Raw genomic sequence first — 20,955 nt, forward strand, 5'->3', positions numbered from 1 at the left:
GCTAATTGAACCTTCACACTCTGCTCTTACTGGTGCAATGTGTAATTAATGATTAAAGATTGGCCACCAGGCTGCTTCAATTTAGCCATGAAACCTAAAATCCCACAAAAATCCAATGACAGGTGTTTCAGTTTCATTGTCCAACCCCTGTATATGTCTATGACATTATCAATACAGATATGGTGGCAGGAGCTCAGAGCTGAAGCTAGTAGCATTATGGGATGTAATCAGGGGTTTTTAATGAGCTTCTTCTGCACTTTTTAAGTTATTAGTGCCTCGTTTTAAATGTCAGAGCTCTCCAGATTCTAGTGAGGAGGTGTGGAGCTACTTTGAGCTGGATAACAGTGTAAAAAGTGATTTATCAGGGTAAATTATGCCCCGTGTCTCCCAGTCTGAAGGGTGTTTGGACAAACTGTTAAAATTTCTGGATCTCTGAACGCTGTGGGAGAACGGAGGTGTGCTATTCATCAAAGGTAAGAACTTTTTATCATGTTTTACTACAACAAAAGTCCATTTTACACAGCAGTAGATGATTCCTTATGCGTTCCTTCATAATCTGATAGATCACTTTAATATTCATTTACTATGTAGGAAAAGCATTTCTGTAAGTTCTAGCCTTGTGATCCTCTGATAAGTTCCAGGTTAAAAACAGCTTCCTGCAGATGGAGAGGAAGAGCTGTAGGAGAACCTGCAGGGTTGGAACTTACCTAGGAGCAAGACTGCAGGACACGAGGAAGAGGAGGAGGAGGAAGAGGAGGGCAGGGATGAAGACCAGGAGCAGAAGAGGGAGGAGAAACCACACACAGGCAAATAAAAGAGGAGAGGAAGGAGAGGAAGGAGAAGAAGGTTAGGGAAAACACTTCAGAACAGAAACAGAGCGAGAGAAACGAGAACAAGGAGGAGAAGGAGAAGTTAAAACCAGGTTCTAAAGGAGGTTAATTTCAGGATGCTGCTTCTTCATCTCACACCCCCACCATCATCATCATCATCATCATCATCATCATGAGGAAGATGCCATTAAGTTCAGGCTCCACAGAGCTCGTATCAGCACCGACATGCAGCGGCCACTTCAGCCCAGCGGAGCAGAGAGCAGCAGGGGTGCTGAGGAGCACGAGTGCAACCAAACATTCAGAACCAAACCAGACCAAAATAAAACCAGAAAAAAATTAATGTTTTCTAAAATGCTTCTTCTCTGGTGAGCTTTTGTTTACATCCCTCCCCCTGTCTCTCTCTCTCTGTTGCGCTCGGCGTGACTGTAGTTTAGTTTTCGCCCGTTTTCATTTTTCCACCCGTTCTTGGGCTCCCTACCTCCTTATAAGGGTGGTTTTTTTTCCCGGTCATGTCCCAATTCACTAGCCAGGGCAGCGGTAGTGTATTGGACAGCGACCCTGATGACACGGGTTTATTTATTTATTTTTATTCATTTCTTCTTGGGTTTACCTGCTTTGAGGTCAACTGTTCTGCAATTGGGTTCAACAACCCTCTGGGCTGGAGAGCTACTAGTCTCTAGCAGCACTGCATCCCATTACACCTCATTTTACAAAACAGATTTTTTTTTTATCAGTGTAAGGTTTATTCATTTCATTTTCTGATCGTTTGGAGCTAAAAATTGTACATTACAACGTGTAAATTGTAATTTCAGTCAGTATAATAAAGAAGAAATGGGATTTTTTTTCACTTTTCTAATTTTATAGTTATTCAAAGAGGCAACCCTTCATTTATCATATTTCAGTCAAAAAGGCCAATAAGCACAATCACATGAAAGAGGGAAAAATCTTGAAAAAAACCTTGCAGTTTTCTGAATACTCCCACCACCATGTTTAACAGAATTCTACAGAACATACTTAGTGAGTCATTTTCTTTTCTGGTCTTTATAATCAGAAATTTAAGAAAAAAAATGATTTTTCCATTTTTAAATAATGTAACAAAAATTCTAAATGGCATATTTCAAACGGCTTTTGTTACAAGATGGAACACTGGAAAAATCACATAATCATGTAAAGATACAGCTTTATTTTTTCCTGAAATTCAGATTGTAAAGGAAAAATTAGAAAAATGTAAAAACACATTTTTAAAAATCTAAAAAAACAGATCTAATATCTTTTTTTAATCTGCTGCTAACACAACACCACTGGAGCTAAACACACATATAGGACAAAGGTGTAAAATAGGGGGGAAAGGGGCGGAGCTAAGGAAGTAACCGGCTCAGGGGGAGGAGAAAATGCAGGTGAACAAGATGCAGATGAAAAAAGGACGTTCAGAAATCGTGAAAATGAAGTTGTATGAATGTTGCAACAATCTCATCAATGAGAAAAACCTGAAAGCCAACATGTAGCAATGTGTGTGTGTGTGTGTGTGTGTCATTATATACAGTATGTATACATCCAAACAGCAGATGGACCTCTGAAATGATCCAAAATAAAATGTTTTTTTCATTAACATACATACTTAATAACTTAATAATATATACAGCTCTGGAAAAATAAGAGACCAACTAAAAATTATAAGTCTTTGATTTTACCAAATTAAAAACCTCTGGAATATAACCAAGAGGAAGATGGATGATCACAAGCCATCAAACCACCAAACTGAACTGCTTGAATTTTTGCACCAGGAGTAAAGCAGCATAAAGTTATCCAAAATCAGTGTGTAAGACTGGTGGAGGTGATTAAACACCAGGGTTATTCCACCAAATATTGATGTCTGATTTTTTTAAACTTTATGAATATGAACTTGTTTTCTTTGCATTATTTAAGCTCTGAAATTCTGCATCTTTTTTGTTATTTTTATTTGGGAGAAATGTTGTCTGTAGTTTATAGAATAAAACATCAATGTTTATTTTACTCAAACATAAACCTATAAATAGCAAAATCAGAGAAACTGATTCAGAAACTGAAGTGCTCTCTTCATTTTTCAGAGCTGTATATATTTTACATCTCTTGATAAGGTACAGTGAAGAAAGGCCAATAAGCACAAGCAGATGAAAGAGAAAACAATCAGAACAGTTTTCTGAACACTCCCACCACCATGTTTAACAGAATTATACAGAAACACTGAGAGAGTCACCTGAAAAGGATGAAAGCCGTCATAAAGATAAACCTATTTGATTTACAGTTGATTCAGTTGTTGTTGGGTATTTAATATTAATCTACAATATAGAAAATAAATTAAATAAAGAAATAAAGAAAAAGGAGGTGTGTCCAAACCAAATATTAAGGTGCATTATTTTCAATATCATAATATCTAAAATAAACATCTATTTTCTTATCATAAAAACATTAAAATAGTGTAGATGTTTGGTATTTTGATAGAAAATAAACGTAAATATAAACTGAAATATGAGATCTGTGGGGGACTTGCTTGTATTTGTGTTGGGTGATCACAGAGTAAATGACCACAAATAACCTGAAATATGAAATGTATCGTGTGTTTCAGGAGGAAATGTCAGCAAAAGCAAGGCTAATTAAAACACACCAAGATTTAAATCCTAAAAATGTATATGTTTAATGTTTAATTGTTTTACACTACTTTTAAAGGGCCCATATTCTCGATTTATCCTAGAACCTGGATCCTGTCTGCATTTTCACAGCTATGAATCATTAACATATATAGTTCATTTTAACTCAACCACATTCCAAACACTTTTCTTTATGATTCATATACTGTATGTAAATAAGCTCTGTTTAAACTGGCTGTGCCTCTGTACTGAAACACTACTTATAACTTCAGTGTAAATGTAGGGCTGTAGGTTAGATAGGCAGATGCATGTGTGTCTTTTTTTTTTTATTCAAATAGGGACTAAAATAGATTGATTTGCTTCTTAATTAACATATACTGTATAATCATTGTCCAACTAAAAACATGTATTTCCAAAACAAGAACTAAAAAAAAAACTAAATATACTATAGTATATATATATATATATATATATATATATATATATATATTATATTTCTATTGGTCCTTTCATCAATAAAACACTGTAAATAATAGCTGCAGTGTTTAAAGTATGTAGTAAATAAATAAACCTTTTATAAACCTTTAATAGTGTTTTATATCACTATACCAATGGGTAGAAGTGAGTAACCCAGGTCCAGAAATTAAAAATCCAACCCAGGGTTTGTACCAACTGCCTGAATCGTATGGATGCATTTGTATTGAATCAAATATGGATATTTCATTTTTTTAATTACTCCGCATGGCGCTATAATCAAATGAATAGAGTAAGAATATTGGTTGTTAAATTATGTGAAACCTACAATAATAAATCCATAATTTCTAGTATTTTATTATTTAGGAGTATTTTATCCTCTTTAGTAATAATGATGCTGTTTTGTATTGTAGAGAACAGTATTGTGATATATCGAGCATCACAGAATCACAGTTATCACCATTATATTACAGTGTGGGATATTCATTTTTTAATGATATGAGCCCTTTAAATTAGTTTTCTATCAGTTTAATATGATACTACTTGGCACTAGGAGTGTAATGGAACAATGTCTATCCAATCCATTCAGTTTTATTAAATCTTGGTGTGTTTTTACAACGTTTTCACTACATGCCAAAATCTTAACACCACAAACTCACACCCACCACAACAGCAAAACTACAACACTGAAAAATAAGTGTATCATATGTCCACACAGATCCCCAAAGACTGTCTGAACATGAGAAACAGAGCTGCTGGGCTGATAAAGGGAAATATCTGGATTGACATATAAATAGAACTCATTAAAATAATCTCAAAGACAGAAAACACAAGACGTTTCACACTGCGGAACCGAGAGAACCAAAAACCACATGCAGATCAGCAAACACACACCACCATCACTACCCTCACCACCACCATCACCGGCAGCCAAAACAGGCAAAGCAGTCAAAACACAGCTGTCAGTCACACACACACACACACACACAACGGGCAGATTTTCACTGTTCCTCATTCACAAACCAGAAGCTCCACTTCTAATCTCATCTGTGCTGAAGATCATCTGTCTGATCTGTGGATGACTGACAGCCGCCAGCAAATACACACACACTCATTCACGCATAAAAACATGCCATGCACACACGCACACACCATACACACACTGCAGCAGACAGGCAGGCAGACAGTCAGCAAGCAAACATGCAGGCAAAATAAGAGGAGACAGACAGCCTGGCAGGATGCAGACAGACAGACAGACGTGCATACAAACAAATATACACACAGACAGACAGACAGAGAGTAGGGCTGCCCCCTAAGTTAACAAGTCGATAAACCCATTATAACACTCTTTGTCGACTACAGTAAATAATGGATACAAATTGGATAGAATGGCAGTAATACCGATGGAGTGATTTTAATCCAGTATGACTATGCAGTGTGTGCAGTTTTTACAGTTTTGAAATAACAACTGTGGATTGGTTTTAATCCAGTATGAAGCTCTTCTTTTAATCTGGCAGTACAAAAAGTGTGTAGTGAATTTAATCCAGTATGAATATATATATTATGTGTGCTTTTCACTAAATATGATCATTTTAATACAGTATGAATGTACAGTGTGTGTTGTTTTATAGTTTGCCAGTTATAATTGATGAGTGTTTTTATTTGGTGTGTATCTTTAAGATGTGTAGTTTTTATGGTCTGACAGCAAAAAATGTGTGATGTTTTTTTCCAGTATGAATCCACAGTGTTTGTACTTTTCTTCAGTCATGCAATAATAACTGTGAAGGGATTTCTACCCAGTATGAATCTACAAAGTGTGTATAGATATAGTTCTTTTCTACAACCTGTCTGCACCTTGCCAGGCTTCTGTGTGTAGAGATATATTATAATTCACACGTATTCATGCTGCTTTAGCAAATTAGCAAATCTTGATTCATGTTGCTGCTATTTTCCTATTTTTCTATTTTCCTATATTCCTACTTCTCTTTATATTTTGTGTATTTATCTTGATATCTATTTAATTCTATTTTTTCTATTATTTATTTTTTATCTTTACGTTTATCTATTTTAACAATTGCTCAATTTTGTTCCACCTCATGTATCACATTTGATGTGAATGATAATAAAATGTTCTTGAGGTTTGCAGTCTGACAGTATCAGCTGTGAAATAATCCATTATGAATAAGCAATATCTGATCTCATTTGTATAAAATCTGCAGTAATAAAGTCTTTATATGTAATATTTTGAATGAATAACTCAATCTGAGAAAAGTGATTTAAGGGGATTTTAGGGAACTTTAGGGTGTTTTTTTAAGGTGTTTTTGGTCGACAAAGACAGCGCTTACGTGGGGGGAGGGGGGGGGGCAGCCCTAGCGGGCAGCAGGCGGGTGCAGCTGAGCGGTGAGCTGTGAGCTGGGCAGAGCACTCACTTTCCCAGGAAGTCCCACATCATGCCCCCGATCTGCTGGGGTGCGTTGGAAACAGAAGGGGGCGGGTCAGCTGGGGCTCTGACCCCAGGGCGGGGTGTGGGGCGGGGCAAAGGGGCAGGTGGGCTGCACCGGGGTGGGTGGGCGTGGGCGTGGTCATGTTTGGGGGGGTGATGAGTGTGGTATGGTAGGGGTGGATCACAGTGAGTAGAGCAGAGAGCAGAATCAGGAGATGGAAGATAGAAAGATGCATTATAGAAGGTGATTATAGAGGAAAGAGAAGAAATGGGAATTTTGGGAATTTTAAGATTCAGTGTGTTTTAAAATACAGTAAAGAAGGAGAACGTGAGAAAAGAAAGATAAATCAGAGAAATGAGGATTTTAATGAGGGAAAAAAAAGGAAATAAAGCAAGAGAAAAATAAATAGAAAGAAAGAAAATGGAGAAAACAGGAAAAGAGGAAAGTAGAAAAAGAGAAATTGAAGAAAAAAGAGAGTGAGACAGAAAAAGAAGAAAAGTGCAAATCAACAGAAAAAGAACAGAAACAGAGTTAATCAAACAGCGCCGACACTCAAAGCTCAATCAGGGCAATCTTATTGTAACGACAGTCTGTGAGCAGCAGGTGGCACCGGTGAGCCAGAGAGAAGAGCCAGCTCCTACAGGTGAGGAATACATATCTCACTTTCCCAACACTGAGAGACTGATGATGTGACAACGAGGGTTCCTTACAGAACATATCTACAACCGATGTAGAATCTTAATAATAAACTACAAACTTAAACCATTAAATAATTTATTAATAAAACACTGGTGAAAGTAGGGCTGCACAATATATATTCCGATTTTTTATTTTATTTTGCATGACTAGAGGCAGATTATATCTAATAAATATTGTTTATTTTACTCCAGTAATGGACAAATAAATTACTTAATAACATGATCATGTATATTCATGAAATTTACTATTTTTAGGAATCATATCATCATAGAACAGCAAAATATTGCAATGACAGTTTTTTTCCCAATATCGTGCAGCCCTAGGTGAAAGTAATTTGACTGCTTTCAGAAAACACAGCCCTAATGCAGTACTAATAATGTACTTGTTCATCTCAAAAAATGATTAAAATTATTTTATTTCAGTAATTCATTTCAAAATGTGAAACTCATATGTTATATAGATGTATTAAACACAGAGTGATCTATTTTATTTGATTATGGCTTACAGCCAATGAAAACCCAAAAATCAGTGTCTCAGAAAATTTGAATATAATATAAGACCAATTGGTACTTTTGGCAGTGTGGGCAGTGTGCCAAGTCCTGCTGGAAAATGAAATCAGCATCTCTATAAAAGTTGTCAGCAGCAGAGGGAAGCATACCTGTCAAGTTTTAGATTTAAAAATAAGGGATATTTTCCTCTGTCCGCTTAAAGCCGTCCCACCAGTCCAACGAAGATTCAGTATCCCTTCCATTTTAAGACAGGTTTACAAAAAATCTAAAATAACCACAAGTGAACCACTTACACGCTACAATTAGATTATCAGGATCTGAAATTTTGTGGACATTCCTACATATGTCATTCTTTACAGCCAAATTAAAAATCCTAAAAATAGTATCATGAGCTTTTACTAAAAGGACATGGACCACATATATTCCATCAGTAAAAATTAGTCCTAAGGGGTCTACACAATTAATAATTTTTAATTAATACTTCTTCCTTTTGATCACTCCTGATCAGTTCAGTTAATTTCGGTCCTCTCCACATTTCTAGTTGTTTCTAGTCACAAGCTGTAATTTTTTTATTTTAAAAGGTTTAATCTGTGTGTTTTATTTCGGAGTATTTTTAAGCAGCTATCAGAAAAATCTCATCACAGTTTACATGATTAGCCTACCGTTACCTTTCTTTAAGAAAAATCGCTGTATATCCAGATCTGTTTTAACATCAGCTGCTCCGACTAGCTCCCTGAACTCACAGCGACGGGGGGGCTTCCCCACACTGACCCTCCTTTTCAAGCTGATTGGCTGTTTTTCCTGAAAGGCGGGACTTTCTCCGTGAACCGCCTCCACGATTGGTTAAGAGACACAGAGCGGTCAGTGCCCTGTCTCCTCAATAATATACATTTTTTAATTTTAATATAATACGGGAAATTTACGGGAAAATACTAATACGGGAGGACGGCGGGAAAGAGGAGTAAAATACGGTAGTTTCCCGGCCAAAACGGGAGACTTGACAGGTATGGAGGGAAGCATGAAGTGCTGTAAGATTTTGTGGGAAAACAAAACTGCACTGACTTTAGACTTGATAATAAAACACAGTGGATCAACACCAGCAGATGACAGACATGACTCTCCAAACCATCACTGATCATCAGTAAATTTTACATTTTATTTGTAAATCAAGGTTTAAGAGTCTGGAGGAAGAGTGGAGAGACACACACTCCAAACTGCTCGAGGTCTAGTGTGAAGTTTCCACCAATCAGTGATGGTTTGGAGAGTCATGTTGTTGGTCTAATTAATGTTATGGCTAAGCTAATCAGTGTGTAGACATGAGCAGAGTTTAACAGTTCTCATGTTTCAAATACAATTGATTGATATAGTAATATAATATTTTTATATTTAATTGCATTTGACTGACACTCTTATACAGAGAGGCTTACAGAGCTGAGCCAATGTAGTGTTAGGAGTCTTGCCCAAGGACTCTTCTTGGTGTATCACAGTATCCAGTCACCCAGAGCGGGAATTGTACCCCAGTCTTCCTCATGATGTAGTAGCTCACAATCAGGTGAGGTAAAGTGTTTGTACTCACCTCTCCAGCTCAGCGATCTTCTTATCCTTGTCGTTTTTCTCCGACTCCACCTCCCGCAGGATCTCCAGCAGTCGCTCCACCTCCGCCTGGGATTTGTTGGACTCCTCCTTGAAGAAGTTCACCTCCTTCTCCAGGAGTTTCACCCGGTCCAGGAAATCCGGGTTCCCCCGAGAGCCCTGGACCACCTCCACCTCGTGGGCTTTCTGCACAGATATGGGTGGGTGAATGGGTGGGTGAATGGGTGGGGCTATAAACTGCTGTAGGTTGAATGGGTGGGGCTATACTGAGTTTAAGCATATATGTGCGCAGATGGGTGTTTTGGTCTGGAAGTGAGGTGTGTTCAGGTAAATATCTGTGTGTTTCTTTCTATACAGGTGCGCTACTGACTGATTAAAACCCTGACAACAGTCAACAGTCAGCCGCCCAATCCTATCTAGATTAGATTAAAATAAAGAATAAAATAACATTGCTGTTCCTTCACAGCAGGACAGTATAAGATTAAGTATAAGTATAAAATACAAGTATAAGATTTATTAACAATAAAAAATATTAAATTTACCAAACACAAATTTCCTTACTTCTTGTGCTTTGTTTTAAATGGTGCTAAAATGCTAGCAGAAGAACAGGAGGTGCTGAGTAGGTGGGATAATTCGCCATGTCTAAATACTGATGCCTGAGTGGGAGGAGCTAAACTGCTGTAGGCTGAATGGGCGGGGCTAACTTCTATACCTTCTGCAGCTGCGTCTCCAGCTTACTGCACTCCTCCTTCTTCTGCTCCATGGCGATCTCCAGAGATTTAAGCTTGGAGTCTTTCTTGAGGCCCGACGAGGCCAGAGAGGAGGCATGCTCTTTCAGATCGATTAGACTAGACTGATGAGACAGACAGATAGAGAGAGAGACAGATAGAGAGAGAGAGAGAGAGAGATAGAGAGAGAGAGAGAGACAGATAGAGAGAGAGAGAGAGAGAGAGAGACAGATAGAGAAACAGCAGAAAGACAGAATCAAAGCTGACAGATTGGACACTAGGAGAACATCACACACACACACACACACACACACAACTACACACATCCAACACACACACTGACACAAATACACACTGACACACACATTGAGACAACCCAGCCAAACACACACTGACACAGGTAGAGACTCATGAACACACACATACAGTTATACATAGGTACACACACACACACACACACACACACACACAAATACACACACACACACACACACACACAGTGTGACATAAAATCAAACAAGCAAATACACAGTAGTGAAAATATTAATAGTGTGAAATTTAAATTCTGTGAAACTGAAACACCAATAAATCCGTAATTCAAGATATTTGATTATTTAGGAGTATTTTATCCTCTTCAGTAACACAGACGCTGTGAAGTATCGTAGAGAATTGTCTAGTATCACACAATCACAGTATCGTTATATCATCGTTATCATGGGCTACATTTCATGATAATATCAAATTGTGATAGTATCGCATTGTCAAAATACCATATTGACATAATATCATGTGATAATATTGTATTGTCATAATATTGTATTGTGATAATATCGTATTGACATAATGTCGTATTATGATAATATCATACTGTGATAATATTGTATTGTGATAATATCGTATAGTGATAATATCGTATTGTCATAATATCGTATTGTGATAATATCATACTGTGATAATACCGTATTGTGATAATATCGTATTGTGATAATATCGTATTGTGATAGTATCGTATTGTGATAATATCGTATTATCATAATATCGTATTGTGATAATATCGTATTGTGATAATATCGTATAGTGATAATATCGTATTGTGATAATATCGTATTGTGATAATATCGTATTGTCATAATATCGTATTGTCATAATATCGTATTGTGATAGTATCGTATTGTTATAATATCGTATTGTGATAGTATCGTATTGTGATAGTATCGTATTGTTATAATATCGTATTATCATAATATCGTATTGTGATAATATCGTATTGTGATAATATCATATTGTGATAATATCGTATTGTGATAATATCGTATTGTCATAATATCATATTGACATAATATCGTACTGACATAATACCATATTGTGATCATATTGTATCATGATAATATTGTATCATGATATCATCTTTATCATGGGCAACTTATCATGATAATATAATATTGTAATAATATTGTATCGTGGTAATATCATATTGTGATAATATCGTTTTGTGAGATGTTCTGTGATTCCCACCCTGAATATAAAGCAGCACATGGACATAACGTATGATTTACAATGGTATAATGCATACATGCACCACGCTCCACCTACACACACACCTACACACACCTACACACACACACACACCCACACACACACACCCACACACACACACACACACAGACGTACCTCCTTCTCTGTGAGCTCCACCTGCAGAGTGTTGACCTTCTCCTTTAGGTCTTTATTCTCTTTTTTATAGGACTCCAGCTCCTCCATCCTCTCTCTGTCCTCCCGCTCTCTCTGCTCCTTCAGACGCTCAATAATGCGCTCCTGAAACACAGTGTTCACTATTAGAGACCCTGCTCACTATTCACTTTTCATTACCTTCATCCACTCAGGTAAACCCTCCAGTATTACAAAAAGGAAAGTTCTTTCAGCTTTCAGCTTTTTGAGTCGATCATCTGTTTGCAAGGACAATTCTAGCCAGTATTCAGCCTCGCTCACTAGATAACACCTCATAACCTATACAGGTGTGGGACGTCCTAAACCCATTCTCTGTGGTAATACTTCATGATCAATTTGCATATTTCTATCCCATGACTTTTGGCGTGTCGATGTATTTCAATAAGGAATTTAATTATCTAATTTCTCATCAGTTGCACTTTATTCGTTAACTCTAAGCTTTTTAAGTGTGTTTTCTGTATTGAAGTGAACTGGGTTGTACTGGTTCTGCGCCTGGATTGATTCACGTTGGATCACACCAAAAAGATCCAAACAAATGATCTACTTTATTATTCTTATTAATAATATTTTATTTTCAAAGCTGTAAAATATGACCTTCAGAGGACTTAGGGTGGTCCAGTGGTCTAAGCGTTGCTACTATGGGTTGCTACAATCATCAGCTGCCGGAGCCCTGAGAGAGCACAATAGGCCTTGCTCTCTCTCTGGGTGGGTACAGTACAGTAGATGGCACTCTTTCCCCTCATCACTCCTAGGGTGATGTGGATCAGCACAAGGCTGCGTCTGTGAGCTGATGTATCAGAACTGAGTCACTGCGCTTTCTTCCGAGCGTTAGCGCTGTGATGCTACTTGGTAATGCTGCATCAGCAACAGTTCAGAATGAGGCGGAGTCTCACTTTACATGTATCGGAGGAGGCATGGGCTTGTCTTCACCCTCCTGGTGTTGGGGAAGTCCTAATGAGTGGTTTGGCGAATTGGCCTTGTAAATTGGGGAGAAAATGGGAAAAAAAAAAAATATATATATATAAATATACATAATAACCTCCTCCATCCATCACGCTTCTTTATCGCGCTGAAACAGATCTGAATATCTGAAAAGCCGTGGTGTTGTGGATCATTTCCTGCAGCATGCAGAGCGCTGAACAGAGTTATTATATTCATATGCAGATCATCTCTCAGAAACCAGAGGAAGCATTATTCATTCCTCTCCAATAAAATCCCTGCTGATCCTCCACACAAACTCCTCGAGCTTCTCCATACACACTCTTCACTTTCATCTGCATCCTGCCATCCAGCCTAATATTAACAGATTCACAGCAATTCATACCGCTGTTCATCTTACTAACTCTTACTGAAATATCATATAAAAACATACGTTTACTGAACAATTCATACCGCTGTTCATCTTACTCACTCTTACTGAAATATCATATAAAAACATACGTTTACTGAACAATTCATACCGCTGTTCAATAACTCACTCTTACTGAAATATCATACAAGAAACAGCTGTTTACTCAACAATTCATACGTCTTTGACTTGTTTTTTACTGGAGTTTGACAAGAACTTCATGTAACTGTTTACTAAGCAATTCATACTGCAGTCTGTCACATAATTCATACTGGAGTTTGACATGCATTTCATACAATTGAGCATAATTGAGCCTTTCATAATGCTGTCTGCTCCTGATTCATACTGGAATATTATAAGAAATTAAGATAGCTGTTTACTGTGCATTTATACTGCTGACTGTCCGGTAATTCATACTGTAATTCTGCAGCTACGCGTATATACTGATCAATTCACACTGCTGTTTAATGAGTAATCCATACTGTTGTTTAATGAGTATGTTAGTCCTATTGGAGTTGTATGCCACTCTCTGTTGAATAATCTACACTGCAGAATTAGTAATTCATACTGCTGTTGACTGAGTGATTTACCTTCTCAGACAGGGCTTCCTCCAGTGTAGCTAGTGCTGTATCTGTGTTGGTAGAGTCCGTCTGCAGAGACTTCACTCGGTCCTTCAGGTTCCCCAACTGCTTATCCTTATCCCTCAGCTGCTCCTGCAGATTCTCAATCTGAGAGAGAAACAGAGATACATTAAACTTCCTCTGATTTACTGCTTACTAAAATTCTTATAAAGGTTTAGAACAATTTGGAAATCAGTTAGTTAGTTAGATATAATAGCTTTTAAAACAACTAAACATTAGATCTCCTTCTGGTTTCAAACTAGCATTTAATATGTGTTTTTTGTGTGAGGTTGAGGATGTGGTTAAAGAAGAAATGATAATGAGATGATAATGTGATTAAAGATGAGGTTGGTGATTAGACTGAGCAGGATAATGAGGCTGAGAGTGAGATTCAGGATAAGGGTGCAGTTCATTGTGAGGATGGGAATGATGATACTCAGAAAGAAAGTGTGATTCATATTGTGGATGAGGATAAGATTGTGGAGAATATTAAGGTTGAGGAAAAGGCTGAGAATGAGACTTGGGATGAGGATAATACTCAGGAAGAGGATGCGGTTCACAGTGAGAGTGAGGTTGAGGATGAGGCTGAAGAGACTCAGGATGAGGACGTGGTTAGGGGTGAGGAAGATGTTGCGGTTGAGTTTGGATAATGTTCAGGATAAGAGTAAGGAAAAAAATGAATCTGAGGATGAGATTGAGAGTTTGAGGATGGGGATAATGTTGAGGATAAGAAAGAAATTGAAGAAGAGTTTAAGGAGTTTGTGTCTATTGAGAAATACTGTGTTGACTGTTGGCCTAAATCATCTCTCGGTTCCTCAGTCACTGCAGTGATTCACTCTGTAGACTGACTGCAGATCAGTGATGCTGTCCCGCTGGATTCTGGGTGATAAAGACTGAATCTATAACTGCAGACTCCAGAGAGTACCCGGGTCAAACGTCAAGTAAGGCCAGAGAGGCTGTAGTGTGTGTGTGTGTGTGTTTTCCCACCCAGTGAACAACATCAAAAAGGCTTTATGGAGTCAGTGAAGTGTGTTCTAATAGAGAGGTATAAAGAGAGAGGGTGGATAAGGGTGTGGGAGTGAAAGAGAGAGAGAGAGAGAGAGAGAGAGAGAGAGAGAGAGAGAGAGAGGGTAAAGAAAAAGGAAGAAGGATGAGAAAACAGAAACAGAAATTAGGGGATGTACACTTTTTTCCCTGTATTTTTAAAGTCTGTTTTTGGCAGCTTCATTCTGTCCATTTTAAAAGAACTAACCATAAATTAAAAAAAGCTGTTTTATTAAAGCATCAGTCTGTAAGTGTTGGGGATTTTAGGATTTGGGGATTTGGAGACCCCTCTGGCGAGAATGTGTAATTGCACAGAGCATGTGGAAGAGTGCTTTTAATGCAGTTTAATGTTTTGTTCATTTAGTTAATAAAGTTAGAATAAAAGTTATAAAGATGAAATAAGATAAAATAATCCTTTATTAATCCCACAACGAGAAAATTAGCAATTAGACGCATCAGACGCAAAAATAAGAGAGCACTTAAAAATGGTGAGTTTCAAATTGAAAATCCTCTGGAATATAATCAAGAGGAAGATGGATGATCACAAACCATCAAACCACCAAACTGAACTGCTTGAATTTTTGCACCAGGAGTAAAGCAGCATAAAGTTATCCAAAAGCAGTGTGTAAGACTGGTGGAGGAGAACATGATGCCAAGATGCATGAAAACTGTGATTAAAACCAGGGTTATTCCACCAAATATTGATTTCTGAACTCTTAAAACTTTATGAATATGAACTTGTTTTTTTTTTTTTTTTTTGCATTATTTGCGGTCTGAAAGCTCTGCATCTTTTTTGTTATTTCAGACATTTCTCATTTTCTGCAAATAAATGCTCTAAATTACAATACTTTTATTGGGAATTTTGGAGAAATGTTGTCTGTAGTTTATGGAATAAAACAACAATGTTCATTTTACTCAAACATAAACCTATAAATAGCAAAATCAGAGAAACTGAAGTAGTCTCTTTATTTTTTCCAGAGCTGTATATACTGTATTATACAGTGTATAAAAGGAGTTTTAAAAGGTGTACACAGGAAAGAGACAGTACCAGAAAAGTAGAAAGAGATGAGGTAGCATGAGCAAGAGGGTGGGGCCGAGCAGAAGAAAGAGAGAGAGCGATGGAGGGATGCAGAGAGGGATTGAGAGTGACACTGCTGGTGTATTTATAGCTCTGGCAGCAGCTACTGAAGCAGAAATACATTAAAGCCTTCAGCCCCCGACACACACCCACTCAAACCATCAAAAAACAACAGCACACCACAAAACACTGTACTCCCAATAATACTCTGACCACGCCCCTTTACTAAAACGCCTCTTCTGCTTCTTTAATTCTGCTTTACTTTTACTTTATGCCACTTTAAGCTGAAAGTGTTCATTAGGGGTTAATTAGGGCGGGAACTGTATTACAAACTACAGCTCTGGTAAAAATGAAGAGAGCACTTCAGTTTCTGAATCAGTTTCTCTGATTTTGCTATTTATAGGTTTATGTTTGAGTAAAATGAACATTATTGTTTTATTCTATGAACTACAGACAACATTTCTCCCAAATTACCTCAAATAATGCAAATAAAACAAGTTCATATTCATAAAGTTTTAAGAGTTCAGAAATCAATATTTGGTGGAATAACCCTAGTTTTTAATCACAATTTTCATGCATCTTGGCATCATGTTCTCCTCCACCAGTCTTACACACTGCTTTTGGATAACGTTATGCTGCTTTACTCCTGGTGCAAAAATTCAAGCAGTTCAGTTTGGTGGTTTGATGGTTTGTGATCATCCATCTTCCTCTTGATTATATTCCAGAGGTTTTTTAATTAGGTAAAATCGAAGAAACTCATAATTTTTAAGTGCTCTCTTATTTTTTTTTTACTGAGCTGTATATTAACACAACTTACCTTCTTCTGCAGGACGTTGATCTTGCGCTCTTTGACCTCCAGCATGTCCTTCATATCCCGGATCTCCCCGGCCAGAGTCCCCTTCTCCTCCGTCAGGTCCTGCAGCTGTTTACTCTTCTTATTGAGGAAGGACTCTTTCTCCTCCAGACGCAGACGCAGGGCGTCCACCTGCAAGACACCGCAGATCAGTGATCAGTCTTTACAGTAGGAGTAGAGTAATGGTTTCACTTTACACCATGTTTTGGACCGCACAGTTCAGTACAGTGGAGTTTAGGGTGACTCAGGTTTCTTTCATTTCATTTAATAGAACAGTGGTACTCTCCTTCCCCACATGATCATAAATACAACTATTTTATAAAAGAACTGGAAAGATCACATAATAGCATACTGATCTAACTGATATATTGAAATCAGAGATGATATATTAGTATGAATAAGCATAGGGTATGGGTTTGGGTGGGTATGGATATGGAAGGTATTGATAAATACGGATATGAAAATGGATGGTATTGATTAAAATGGGCGAGTATGGGTATAGATGGGTATGGATGTAGTTGGTATCCATGAAAATGGGTAAGGATGGGTATAGATTGGTGTGGATATGGATGGTATTGATGAAAATGGGTAAGGAGTTGAATGGATGGGTATAGATGGGTATGGATATGGATTGTATTGATAAAAATGGGTAAGGATTGGTATGGATTGGTATAGATATGGATGGTATTGATGAAAATGGGTAAGGAGTTGAATGGATGGGTATAGATGGGTATGGATATGGATTGTATTGATAAAAATGGGTAAGGATTGGTATGGATTGGTATAGATATGGATGGTATTGATGAAAATGGGTAAGGAGTTGAATGGATGGGTATAGATGGGTATGGATATGGATTGTATTGATAAAAATGGGTAAGGATTGGTATGGATTGGTATAGATATGGATGGTGTTGATGAAAATGGGTAAGGAGTTGAATGGATGGGTATAGTTGGGTATGTATATGGATGGTATTGATAAAAATGTGTAAGGATTGGTATAGATATGGATGGTGTTCATGAAAATGGGTAAGAAGTTGAATGGATGGGTATAGAAGGGAATGAATATGGATTGTATTATATAGTATGGCTACAGATTGGTATGGATGGGTATAGATGGGTATTGATATGGATGGTATTGATGAAAATGCTCAAGGATGGGTATAGATGGGTATTAATATGGATGGTATTGATAAATATGGGTATAGATTCCTTTCAATCAGTATATATAGGTATGGATATGGATTGTATTAATTAAAATGAGTATAAATAGGTATGGGTATGGGTGACTATGTATAGTATATGAGTAGGTATAGGCACAGATGGGTATAAATGAATGTAATTGAACAATTAGGTGTGTGGAATTGGGTGTGGTGGGGGTTTACCTCTGTCTGTAGGATGGCAGAACGTTGCTCTTTGGCAGTCAGGGACTCTTTCAGCACCTCTATGTGCTGCTTACAGTCGGAGTTCTGGTTGTTCAGAGTTTCCAGCTTCGTCTGAAGGGCCAACAACTCCGACTCCTTCTTAGACAACTCCTGCTTCAACTGGTCAATCTGTGTGAGTGAGGGATATATATATATATATATATATATATATATATATATATATATATATATATATGATTAAATTATTAAATTACAGTAAAATATTCACACTGCCCTTACTGGGGAGCCATTGCATACAACAGTCAGCCTCCCCTAGTAGTGATACGGAGTACACTAACACTCCTTCTTGGTGTGTATTCTGAGTATATATGATTCAATATCTATGGTTCTATTAAAACAGCACTATAATGCTACATACAGTAACAGCTCTGAAGCTTCAGTCTCTCCAGATTGTTTATCAATCCACTCTAGATTTTTTTTTATCTCCGGGCAAAACCACAATTTAAAGCAGACAAATTGCAGAACAAAAAGGAAGTTTCGTTGCTGTCCATTAAAATGAGTGAGCTGCTCTCATTAAACATGCATCACCCCCCTCCATCTCTCCATGCCTCCGTCTCTCCATTCATTATGCAGAACTGTTATGTATGATTGATGAGCACCACGCTAAAACTGTAGTAACAAACTCCCCGATGACTCCAAAACGAGCTGGCGCTAGATGTAAACACACAAGAAGCAGTGGGGATACACCACACACTAGCGCTGCCACTGGGGATGTGCCAATCCAGACAATCCAGTGGATTGAACTGGAATTAGGGTTGATTCAGGCATATTTTAATGGTATTTTAAGGCCAGACCTGATCAGATCCTTTGTTTTTACCGCTGTGTTCCAGCACAGTATCCTCTGTTCTCCTCTACACAGCAAAAACTCCCTGAGAGTTAATATCAACTCATTTTAAGTGTATATATATATATATATATATATATATATATATATATATATATATATATGTGTGTGTGACCATAGAATACACTCTATGACTTTTCTGGGAGTTTTCTGGCCTTATAACTCTGTTCAGGAGTTAAATCTGACTGTTGTTGGACTTAAAATACTCATCCTATCTAGAGTAAAATACAGCTCTCAGCTGCTGGAGTTAATTTCAACATAAACTCATTCACAGTGTTAACAATTAATGCAAACAAAATTGTTTTATTAAACTAATATTATTAAAAAACAATGTAATATTTTAAAACCCTGCAGTTTTTAGTGCATCAACAGCACTTTATCACACTTTACAGTGCAGAAGATTAGGTAACTTGCTCTTATAGCCAACAAAATATTAGCTAGGCAAACAACCACTATGTAAAATATAATGAAACACCCAATGGAAGGAAGCCCTGGTAGGTAAGACTACACACTGATGGTGAGCTGGGATTGGAGGACACGCCCATTACAGAGTTCAGTCACGACCCCTCAACAGCTTGGAATATAAATATTTGTTGTCACACAGGGCTAGACGCGAGGTAGACACACACAGATACTTTACACAAAGTTTTTTTTTTCTTCTTACAAGTGTTATGAGGGACAGGCATGGTCAATATCAATAGGGCAGGGAGAATAAACAACATACCAGGGAGAGTAGTGAAGCAAGCCAGGGTCAGAAAAATCCAATAAAGCAAAAGATAAATACAAAGGAAGAGTCAAAAAAATACAAAAATAGGTTGACAAATAACAAACAATAAACTGGGCAAGGCAATAACAAAAAAGCATAAAAAATACAAAAAAAGTGTCAAAGAAGAGCTAGAAAACTAGATTCAATACTCTGCAATGTAGAAAGCAAACAGAGGGGTTTGTATACTAGGGAAAACAGGTGGGAACAATCAGAAGCTCGGAGAGAGGGAACACTGTCATGTCACGTGATCAGTGAGTAGGCAGATTGACAGCGTCAGGACTGACATTTGTCCATTATAAGTTAACTACATATTTTTACTTGAACAAATAATCTTTCCCTTACACTGTTTCAGAACTTCTTAAAGAACTGACCAATAGAAATACTCCAAAATGAACTGAAATAAACCCTTTTTACATTGACTTCCATCAAAAATTAAGAAGGTTTTTTCTCTCTCCTGTAAAGTTGCTGTTTTGGAGGTATGTGTTTTTCATTAGGCAGCAACAAAATTGTTGTGAATCCAGTGCTGTCACTATGATCGGGAGATTGCTGGTTCGAATCCCACTCATGCAGCTTGCCATTAGCTCCCGAAGCCCTGAGAGAGCACAATTGGCCTTGTTCTCTCTGGGTGGGTACAGTACATGGCACTCTCTTTACCCTCATCACTCCTAGGGTGATGTAGATCAGCACAAGGCTGCGTCTGTGAGCTGATGTATCAGAACTGAGTCGCTCTGAGTTCTCCTCCACCAGTCTTCCACACTGCTTTTGGATATTGTTATGCTGCTTTACTCCTGGTGCAAAAAATCAAGCAGTTCAGTTTGGTGGTTTGATGGCTTGTGATCATCCATCTTCCTCTAGATTTTATTCCAGAGGTTTTCAATTTGGTAAAATCAAAGAAACTAATACTTTTTAAGTGGTCTATTATTTATTTCCAGAGCTGTATACACTCTGTTGCTGGGATCTTAACACAGCTCTTCAGATTTAGATGAAAAGAAATGAGACGTGTGGACAGAAGGACAGACAGGCGGAGGCTCAGTGGGACAGAGAGAGAGAGAGACAGAGAGAGCAGCAGATACGACCTGCTGATCAAACACTAAAATATCTTACATTTACTTCACTCAAACGTGTGCATCATTTCTAAATGAATAAAATATATAACGTTACGTAATACAGTATATGATGTAATGCGTGAGTGATATGATTTATTCATGTGGATTTTCTCAAACGAAGGAAACTTAACACTGCACTATTTTTAGTGTAACAGCTGAACCCTCTCTGTGACATTTTTAGGCCCTGTTCACTTTTGAATTTGAGACATTGGGTCCTGAAATTAA

At 37.5% G+C, this 20,955-nt stretch overlaps 1 protein-coding gene across 5 annotated transcripts in view; it reads right to left on the minus strand.

Moving 5' to 3' along the window:
* Window positions 1-20,955, minus strand: part of erc2 (ELKS/RAB6-interacting/CAST family member 2) — a 71,103-nt gene that overhangs the window by 7,229 nt on the left and 42,919 nt on the right. For 2 of the 5 annotated variants that reach the window (XM_049471526.1, XM_049471525.1), the window contains exons 7-13: window positions 17,955-18,122; window positions 16,537-16,704; window positions 13,568-13,705; window positions 11,576-11,716; window positions 9,889-10,029; window positions 9,160-9,362; window positions 6,361-6,483 (exon numbers count right to left, since the gene is read on the minus strand). In XM_049471526.1, the coding sequence (XP_049327483.1) occupies window positions 6,361-6,483; window positions 9,160-9,362; window positions 9,889-10,029; window positions 11,576-11,716; window positions 13,568-13,705; window positions 16,537-16,704; window positions 17,955-18,122 (1,082 nt within the window). Of the gene's footprint in view, window positions 1-707; window positions 720-6,360; window positions 6,484-9,159; window positions 9,363-9,888; window positions 10,030-11,575; window positions 11,717-13,567; window positions 13,706-16,536; window positions 16,705-17,954; window positions 18,123-20,955 lie in introns of all 5 variants that reach the window. The other 3 variants (XM_049471528.1, XM_049471529.1, XM_049471527.1) reach the window with 2 other exon arrangements.

Source organism: Astyanax mexicanus, chromosome 24, assembly GCF_023375975.1.
Source record: "Astyanax mexicanus isolate ESR-SI-001 chromosome 24, AstMex3_surface, whole genome shotgun sequence".
In the NCBI taxonomy this organism is placed as follows: domain Eukaryota; kingdom Metazoa; phylum Chordata; class Actinopteri; order Characiformes; family Acestrorhamphidae; genus Astyanax; species Astyanax mexicanus.